General features: G+C 36.3%; 1 protein-coding gene across 2 annotated transcripts in view; it reads left to right on the top strand.

Moving 5' to 3' along the window:
• The window catches only part of LOC126829578 (multidrug resistance-associated protein 1), a 35,007-nt gene that overhangs the window by 8,504 nt on the left and 16,285 nt on the right, over positions 1-10,218 (top strand). The window contains exons 3-14 of one of the 2 annotated variants that reach the window (XM_050559524.2): positions 57-170; positions 490-618; positions 3,042-3,161; positions 4,172-4,233; positions 4,363-4,497; positions 4,964-5,206; positions 5,391-5,571; positions 6,524-6,844; positions 8,149-8,286; positions 9,002-9,148; positions 9,458-9,542; positions 10,002-10,068. In XM_050559524.2, coding sequence (XP_050415481.1) covers positions 57-170; positions 490-618; positions 3,042-3,161; positions 4,172-4,233; positions 4,363-4,497; positions 4,964-5,206; positions 5,391-5,571; positions 6,524-6,844; positions 8,149-8,286; positions 9,002-9,148; positions 9,458-9,542; positions 10,002-10,068 — 1,742 coding nt within the window. The remainder of the gene's footprint in view (positions 1-56; positions 171-489; positions 619-3,041; positions 3,162-4,171; positions 4,234-4,362; positions 4,498-4,963; positions 5,207-5,390; positions 5,572-6,523; positions 6,845-8,148; positions 8,287-9,001; positions 9,149-9,457; positions 9,543-10,001; positions 10,069-10,218) is intronic. The other variant, XM_050559525.2, reaches the window with a different exon arrangement.

The raw sequence follows: 10,218 nt of genomic DNA, 5'->3' as shown, positions 1-10,218 counted from the left end.
GTTCGCCTATTTCAATGTGTAATGTGTATTGTTTTATGTAATGTTTATTTTTTTAGGTGTTATGTATTCTTCTGTCAGTTTTAACACTGGCCCATCTAATAGCGCGTCTACACAACGACGTCACCTCAAACTCGTTCATCGTCTCAGTTTCTGTCAGATGTCTCACTTTTGTAAGTTATATATTATAATATGGTCACTTTATACAGCGTAGTTCACTTTTTCTCTTTTCTGAAATGTGGTAGACGTTGTCGTTTATCACCATTACACCAGTAGCCTACATATATATACATTTAGTAAGCTTAGAATCAATCAACACTAAGGCCCTCGACTGCCGAGAAATCAACTAAAGTTAGAAAATAGAAATAAAACCCCCACATTACACCTCCAGTCACAAATTTATGTTTTCTATATCAAAGGAGAACTAATGGACTGAATAATATTAATTTGTTTAAATGTACCCTTTCTCTCTTTTTTTGTTGTTTTGCCTAGCTGCTGATGGCCTTTTTATGTCAACTATCACGCATATATGGACTACCATCACCTTGTCTGCCTTATATCTTCTGGATTTTAATTATTGTTACAAACCTGATACCATTTTACACCCTCATTATAAAACAGGTAGGTTTTTATAAATCTAGCTCCATGACAACATTCACCGAGATTCACAAAGATTTCTTGGAAATGAAATTAAATGGGGTTTAACGTCATACTGTTCTGACCCGACTGAGCTAATGAAAACGGGCATACGCCATACAGTGTGCTATGAGGAAAATTTGCTCGGACAGTGGCACTGCGGCCTACTCTTATTTCGAATTCCAACTATCAAGAGTTCTTTTACGTGCACACCAATGTGTACAAGGGGCCTCGGTTTTTCGTCCCATCCGAACAACTATACGTTGCTCGGATCGAACACGGGACCTCCAGGTTAGCAAGCCAACTGAGCCACCGCGGCTCCCCGAGAGAGTATGACTGGGTCTGTGAGTAACCCCATTCACGAGACCATCTACACAACGCTTAGCTTAACGTCCATTTACCCCACTTCTAAGGGTAAAAGGGCGTTTGTTATAAATAGTCCGGCAGCCAAATCCTATTTTAAGCCTTGACATGGAAATATAGTCCACCTAATGTTTTTTGATGGATTATATATGTTCAATATCAATATGTGTAGATTCGGAATCCGGATGATGCCACCCTGGTACCCCCGGGGAAATTGAAATATTCAACCCTTTTCAGAGAGTAAAAAACTTATTCTTGTTCTTTATTTTTATTCTGGACTCCAAATCTTGTGCCTTGGACCTTCACCCTTTATTCCGAATGGGAGACTATGGAGACCAAGTTATTTCGACTGGAGATGTGCGATCCGGCGGACTGTAACTAAAGCGACAGTGGCTCTGTGGTCGCTGAATGATATTTTTCATTAATTAGGCCTATTCATTGGTCTGTATAATATGCCTATATTATGACGCGAGGGTGCCCTGGCGCACTTAAGTAAATGGGGACCTCAGCCTTTATGTCGAAGATACACAAAATCCTCACCTGAATCGGATTAAACCTTGAACAATGTGTTGATGACATGAAACACAGTGTTCTTAAACTTAACGATGATAACACCGAAGTAATTAATTTTTTTTAAAACTAAAACTGGTTTAGGCACAATAAATGCTTACTGGAAAATAGGAAATTATGTTGATAAAAATGTTGACTTGTGTTCACTTCGATTCCAAAATGATCATGCACAAAATAATTATCCTATGTCTGTAAGTCATGTGAATTCTGTTGGCAAAATTCGTCCATATATTAATGTAGACTCCTGTAAAGTTAATTCCTAATTTATTTGAAAACTAGACCATTGCGATCGGTTGCGATCGCCTTTTATACAGATTATAGGCCAAACGGTTGAATATTCAGATCACTTCTTTCTGTGATGCTCCTTACATTCAAATCAACCAAAAGAAACCCTGTTTGGTTCCTCAACCCACTACGTCTCTTGTTTGGTTCCTCAACCCACACCCTAGAAGTAAACACTATGACCTTTAATCAAATTAATAACTTTATTGATATGTCAAATAGATTAAGGTGTCCATAGAGCCGCAAAACAGAGAACAAAGTCAATACGAGGTGTAGCCTTCACCAGTCTGGATCCACTTTGTACTCTTCATCGACTGAACGAGACGTTTGATCTGAGCCGGTGTTAGTCTGGTCCATCCCTGGTCTAGTGTCTCATCCAAATCGTCATGGGCTCTGCACTTGTGGATCCCTCTGACAGTTTTCTTCCATAAAGATTAGCCTTGTGAGAAGAGGATGGTTGTCAAAGTAGAACCGTACAATCCTGTACCGTTGGCCATTGAGATTACTAGTGGGAACTTAGAGCCATATGACTGACAATCAAATATAATGATAGAGCCGCCGCCGAATAGAACCTGGTCTACGATATTTCTCTGTGAATATACCATGGTCCAGCATCGCCATGGCCTTGCTCTGCCATCAATAATGAACAAGAGAAAGCGAGTCTCGGCCGACCAGTGAATTTTTCGCCATGATGCCATGTTCCAATGATGACGTGTTCGGCACCATGCTAGTCGTTCTGCCTTATGGTCAAGTGACAAAAAAGATCGTCTAATAGGTGCCATATCCAATCGCTTTGGGACGATCATGAAGAGTTCTCTAGGATAGGGACGGTGGGGTATTCATTCCATTTTTAACAGATTGATACAAAAGTATGATGTCGCACGAGCCTCTTGCTGACGTACTGCGAGATCTACCAGAATGTTGACGACCCTGCACGTCATTAGTTTGTAGATGTTTTAACGTGTTTTAGATATACGTATGTACATGTATTTCCTGGTGTAAAACTGAAATCATTAATCCCCTGCTGAAATATGATATATGTTTTTAAAAATCGGCTGTATTTTCTCAAGTCTTTGTTTATGAACGATTTTTTCCGAGTATAAATCACTAGACCACAATAATGAACTCTTTTTATTAATGTATATTCCACAAAGAGATCTAATAGTATATTGTTTTCTATATTTTTATTCCAGGTTTTCCATGACCATTTATTTCAGTTTGTATTATTTTATATTTATTTTGCCGTAATTGCGATTCAACTTGTTATGTTTAGTTTTTCTGAAGTTACGCCACCAAAACATGTTAAAAAACAGGTAAAAATTAAAGATATTTTCAAATTTTCTTTAAACATAATAACATCCGGTCAGCATTCATTGAAAATATCTAGTAGAAAAACTAAAAATGTAGCGTCAGTGAAACTGAAATGAAATGGTGTTTAATGACGTAGTGCACAGTCGGAACTGATCTGAAAAGGGTTTAACGTTCTTCATTTCTGTATACGCTATATAGTGGAAAATTTTTGCCCCGACAACAGTTGAATTCCAATTTCCTATGTTTCTTATACGCACACGCCAACGTGAACATGGGAATACGGATTTTCGTCCCATCCTGTCAGGCTCTCCGTCCTGAATCACTGACTAGGGTGCACTAATCGGGCATATGAGAGAAACTTTGTTTGGACAATGGCATTTTTACATACACTTCATCGAATTCCGACTGTTAGGGGGTTCTTTTAAGGCGTTTCCTCAAACTACTGGCTAATGTTCTTTTACGTGCACACCAACAAGAACGCGGTTGACTTGGGTTTTTCATCCAGTTCGAACGACTAGGGGAAATACGGTTATACTTACTGAGTTAACGCCATACTTACTGAATCAACATTGACTCCTGTCGGGGAAAAAGTTAAATTCAAATTAATTTCTACCCAAAATTTGGTTTTGAAGTATGTAATACTATTAACAATTTCAGTGCGTTTGGTTGACCTACATAGGCCCAGTATGTATATATTGAAGGTTGTTTATCATAGTCTACATTCCTTGGGTTGGGTATGTTTCCCTGCGTCATTGTTCACCTTGTCGTGTCCGAAAACTTTCTGCAGAACGCATGTCAGTGCCTTTTTATTCAATAGCCTATAAGAAAATTGATCCGTGACTGTGTAGCATGTATCCGTGCTTATTATGTCCCCAATATTTAAATATAACTTTATTATAAGTTAAGTTAACATTATCATTTTACAACCTGAGTTAAAGTCATTACTTTATAACTTCTGTTAAAGTTAACATTTTACAACTTAAGTGTATAACCTATTTTTGTCTAATTGCAGGAATTCTGTCCTTTCCAGTATGCTTCTTTTCCATCGAAAATCTTTTTCTATTGGACCAACAGGTTAGTCCACCTAGCTTATAGTTTACTGTATTCACTGTGTACCTTTTGACTCGCTTTTAAGAGGAACAGTTACCGTGTTTCATTAGTTTTATAATCTATAAGCCACACATCTTCTATATTTTGTTATAGTTTAGTTTTAACTGGTTATAAGAAAGTTATAACAGAAGAAGATGTGTTTGATGTACCCGATAAATATAAAAGTGAACAAGTATCACCAACGTTTCTTACTGAATGGGATAGAAAACTTTCTAAAGAAAGATACAAGTAATTTCTCTATTTTTTATTCTGATTTGTCACGTAACAATGTTATATATATTATATTACTCTAAACATACAGGATGTAGCAGATTATTACCTTTCTTGCAAATATTTAATACTGATGATAATGTGGACCATGTCGGATTTCAGACGTGGCTGTCCCTGATCTCTGTAATTTTTATACGGCCATGGCAAAGCTTTTTCAAATTTGGTGTATATGATTGGGCTCATGAGAAGACGAACCCTATCTATATTCAGCGTACCGCGCGAATTACCACTCCAAAGTACTCCGTCCCACCCTCATCCCTCTTGCTGAAAACCTTGTTAGAGCCTACCGACCCATATCAAATTAGGTGAACAACCTAGTTTTCCTTTCGGATACGCTGCGGTCTATGGTTATCTTTTTATCAAGACAAAATGCTGTGTGGGCGTATATTATCTTTACTATAATGAAACTATTTTTTTTCTTTAGGATAAGTAAAGAAACCATTAAGATGGTTTATGGAAATAATAGATATGATGGAAATGGAGAGGTGAAGAATGGAGGAGATATACCATTATTACAACCAGGAGAACTACCTCAAAGAACAATAGCCAGACCTACTATAGCATTACTTAAAGTATTAGTTAAAACATACTGGACTATTTTAGCTAGGGGTAATCTGTTAAGAGGGTGTTCAGAATTAATGAATTTTATAAACCCCTTTTTACTTAGGTAAGTTTAATAATTATAGTACACAACGCTACCGTCATACACATATTATTACCAGATAACTGACTCTTTCCTTAAAGCGGTCTTGCGCGTATCCAGTCACCACTCAAACATACGAACTATAACATAATAATCTTTATAATCAGGAGACACATTTTGACAAATTTAATTGATTATTTGCTTCCAGAACGATGATTAATTATATCGAGCATCGGGATAAAGAAGCTAAATGGAAAGGGTTTGTTTTAGTAGCCGGATTTTCCATGGTGTCCTTTACTCAATCAGCAATATTTAACCAAACTTTCTTCCTTATGCAAAACCTAGCTATGAATATAAAAACAGCTCTAGTGGCAGCTGTTTATAGAAAGGTAATTATGTTGAATAAAACTGATTTGCTAGTTCTTGGTGAAATACCCAAAGGACGTTACTATTTTCATAGATTGGGGGCTCTGTTGTCTAAGAGACACCTGAAGTAGTGCGTGGACAATCGTGTCTAGAAGGTAGCCATTATTATGAAAATTATTTAAAACTAAAAATTTGAAATTAGGAAAATATCATTTGGCGCTTGATTTGCGTACGTTAACCCAGATGTATCTATGGATATCCTGTAAACACCGTGGCTTGTCTTCTAACGCTTTATTATTGTTAGTTTTTTTCTTCTTTTCTTGTTTTTAGGGGGTGGGATTTGTGTAGACTAATAAAAAAGATGGTCCATCTATTTTTTGTAATGGAAGATGTAACATTGTAAAACATTATTATATTGTACCATATCTTATAATATTATTGCGTCCCCAAGACCGAGCTAATGCCAATCGGTGAAATTTGTTAATGTTGTGTGTCGAAAATAATTCATGTTTTATCCTTATGCTAGGTTCCCACAATGACGATTCATGCTGCGACTGAAATCGTGGTTTTAATCGTGGAGTAATCGTGGTGATCCTATCAGGTCTTATCATAATATTGTGGTCAGTCGTAGCCATCGTATCGAACGTATCTGCACGTGCAGATCGTGGACTCACTAGGAACAACGCTATCGCAACGCAACGCAACGCACCGCAGTGGGAACCTGGAATTGCCATTGTTAATTGCTTACTCTAATTAAAAATAACACACTGCAGTACTTGGTCGTCGAATCCAACTTCATTTACAAATTATATAATCTAGTGCAAAAGTAACCTCCACAACGGGCATGTACAGTAGTAATAGTTCTTCATGGAAGTGATTTATTGGACCTGGATTCAATATAGTATTGAATTGGGCAACCACTATGGTCTATGCCGATGTTTTAAAGTCTAATCTGATTATTTTGATCATTTTCAGTCTTTAACCATGAACAATAACTGTAGAAAACAATATACAGTTGGTGCCATTGTTAACTTGATGTCTGTAGATTGTCAAAAGGTAACAGACGTTGTTATCACACTATATATGGTATGGTCAGCTCCCTTAATGGTTGGACTGTCGCTTCATTTCCTCTACCACACAATTGGCATCAGTTTTGTAGCGGGTCTGTGTGTTATCATCGCCATTATACCAATTAATCTTATAATATCAACCATAGTTAAACGGATTCATACCCAATTACTGACTGTTCAGGACAATCGACTAAAAATCATTAACGAAGTTCTAAATGGAATAAAGGTAAAGTTACACTTTTATCTATGATTAGCTGTCACAAAAAGAAATTTTTCATAGTATTGTTTATTATAATAGCGGTTTCCATTTGACAAAATTAAACTAAGTTTTGATAGTTTGGCTGATTTAAATGAATTCTGGTAGTCAAAAGAATTTGAATACAGTCACACGTAGTTTAACCATATATAGTCCGCCCATCAATAATTGGCTAGTCAACGTGATAGGCCTATACGGTATATTACAATTTGTTGAAGGGCATTGGGATCAAGAGAAGATCAACCATATCGAAAACCTTTTTAACCCAATAGAGGCTATATAGTTTGGGCGTATATAGTTGTCATCCTGTCCGTCGGTCCATCCGTCAACGCGTTTTAGCCTACAGATTTGAAGGGATCTTTTTCCAAGTTGGTGTAAACCTTTGTCCGTTTTAGAGCCTTCGCAGAAAACCATTACGATCGCGATAGAGCCTACAGTTTTTAACAGATTATTTAGCAACTTTCCGTTTTAGAGCCTTTGCAGAAAACCATTACGATCGCGATAGAGGCTACAGTTTTTAACGGATCTTTTTTTTTTTGGATTTTGGTGTGAAGCATTTTGTTTTTAAACTTCTAGGCAGTTTGTGTTTTTAAAATCATATTGTAATTTATCTAGGGTTTTCTTCCGTGCATTTGAATGTACAGAGCACCGCAGGAGGTAGTGATTGGGATCTTCAAATATATGACCACAGAGGCATGTGGGGCTGTCAGCGGGACTGTGAATCATTGGGGTCATAAGAGGATGAACCATATTGATATTGAGCGTTATGCGATTTCCCGCGTCGGAGTTATCCCCCTTTGTCGAAAATCTGGTGAACGGTGTTGGACAGGTTTTTTTGTTTTTTTATCCGTTCTGGAGTTATCCACCCTTTGCGGAAAACGTTGTGAACGCGATAGAGGCTATAGTTTTTAACAGATTGTTTGGGTTTTTTTTCAAATTCCGCGTGAAGCATTGGGGTCATCGGAGGAATCTTATCAATATTCAATATTTCGCGACCGTACATTCTGGAGTTATCCCCCTATCTCGAGAAACTTGTGACGATGATAGTGGCTACAGTTTTTAACAGAATTGTTTCGATGTGAATCATTGTTGTCATAAGCTGTCAAATCACATATAAAAATTTTAAATATATTCATATATTCGAAAGGATCATTTCCTTCATAAAATTTGGTCAGCATTAAAGTTTTCTTTTCGAATAAGCTGATATCGAGACATATTAGTGAGCACCACCCCAACACGTTCATTTAAATTATTGTGTACTGGTTTCTTTACAGGTGTTAAAGTTATATGCTTGGGAAACCTCGTTTGAAAAGAAGATACTGGATATACGACAAAAAGAACTCAAAATACTCAAAAAAGAAGCCATATTACATGCGTCGAGTGCCTTTTGTATGATTAGTGCTCCAGCATTGGTTAGTATGAATACACCATTCAGATATCTGGTTTGATGAATACACGTCAAAATCATGTGGTTTTTGTAATTATGTAGACAGAACTGTTTATATTTCGGTAGAATTGATATTATTCCCATTGTTGTTATATCCCGTTGGTAGTGCGCAGTAAAATATGTTTTGACAGTTGGAAGATAAAGCTGAAATTCCCTGTCGCATTGCACAAAAGTATTAGGTTTGCTAGTCATGAAAATGACCTCGACGAGACGTTACACTCTATTCTATTCTAGGACATGATGCTATTGTGATATCAATATAACATGTATCATTCGTCTGTGCTTTTAGTAGAACAGTTATATATTTTAATGATTGATTTATATTATGTTACCCAATCTTATATCATTGTATTATGAACTATTCGTCTACGTTTTAGAAAATAATAATTTGGTGGAACCCAAATTTCCTTACATTTTAGTTTGATCTACATACAAAGCAGAAGTGAAACCTGTTAATTGTCTCTATAGCTACATTAAAGACCAAAAACGAAATTGTTTTTGAATACTTAGGTCTGAATTGGATATAAAATTGATCAAATAAGTTTCGATTCCCCGACTAATTCAGCCTGTGACCGCTGCACCTAAACACATATCTTGTGCTATCGAGGTCATAAAATTGTAGTATAATTATCTTTTTAAAAGTAGTATGTACAAGAAGATGATTTTATTTGGTTTTATAGGTGGCTTTAGCTAGTTTTACTATGTATATTATGATGTCAGAAAATAAACAGCTTGATGCACAGACAGCCTTTGTTGCACTCAATTTATTTAATATTTTGAAAAATCCAATGCATCAGCTTCCTCAGTGTCTGTCATCACTCATTCAAGTAAGTGGCTAGTCGTTTTACCGGGAGATCAACTAAAGGATAAATAATGACACCCTAATTCCTTTCAGTTATCTCACATTTTGTATTACTTCTTTACACGAAATGCAAACTACCAGTTTTGTGTGATCGGTCGATCAGTGTTCTCTCTGTGGACTAAATTTGTGTTTAGATACGGAAGGCATTGAATAGTTTTAATTATGAATTTAAAAAGCTGTTAATGAGGTTTTTTTAGCTGAAACTTTCAGGCAGGAAAAATGGGCCATATTTCTTCATGTTTTAACACTTGTCGCATTTTTCTTATTATTACAGGCACAGGTTTCTCTTGTAAGACTGGGTAGATATTTATCAGGTGGAGATTTAGCTGCAGATAATGTGTCCCATTTTACGAAACCAGGTAAGTATGCAGACTATGATATGATTATTGCTATGTATTTGTGAGAAACCAGGTAGGTATATATGCAGACTATCTACCACACAATAAAACATTTTACAGTAGATATCGTTTGTGTGATAACATTCTACTGATCGCTTTACATGAATTTGATTGGTCAATTAAAAAGGATGGAAAGGGTAGGGTGATAAAAAGAATTCTTCTACTCGTTTTTTTTAATATCATAAAATATCAACACTTGTCATTAAAGTAACAAGAAAACGACAAAGCCTGGTTCTTTTTTTACGTTATCGACTTGATATTTCTCTATATAACGCAACACAATTCTGTGTTCGGTTAGCATTTACATTTTCAACCCAATTTGGTAGTTATTTTTGGTTGGGTTTTGGATAGAATAAGCTCTGGGATGTTAGTTGTACATCTGTACAGCCATGAGTATTTTTGATTTTGATTTTATTTTAGGAAATGCAATAGAGATACAAGACGGGACTTTTAGCTGGGACGCAAGTCTGCCACCTACACTAAAAAGGTATTTTTTTCTATAAATGGTTAAATTCTTCTCCGTTTTTTTACACAAATCAGGTTATTGTGTTACTGAACTGGGGGTCTGTCCGTTTGTTCGTTCATCCACGACACTCGTAAAAACTCGACTTTTGATCCGGCTTGGCATATGCCTTTA

Source organism: Patella vulgata, chromosome 8, assembly GCF_932274485.2.
Source record: "Patella vulgata chromosome 8, xgPatVulg1.2, whole genome shotgun sequence".
Lineage (NCBI taxonomy): Eukaryota > Metazoa > Mollusca > Gastropoda > Patellidae > Patella > Patella vulgata.
Note: the sequence above shows the minus strand (reverse complement) of the source record. Positions and strands in the feature narration are given on the sequence as shown.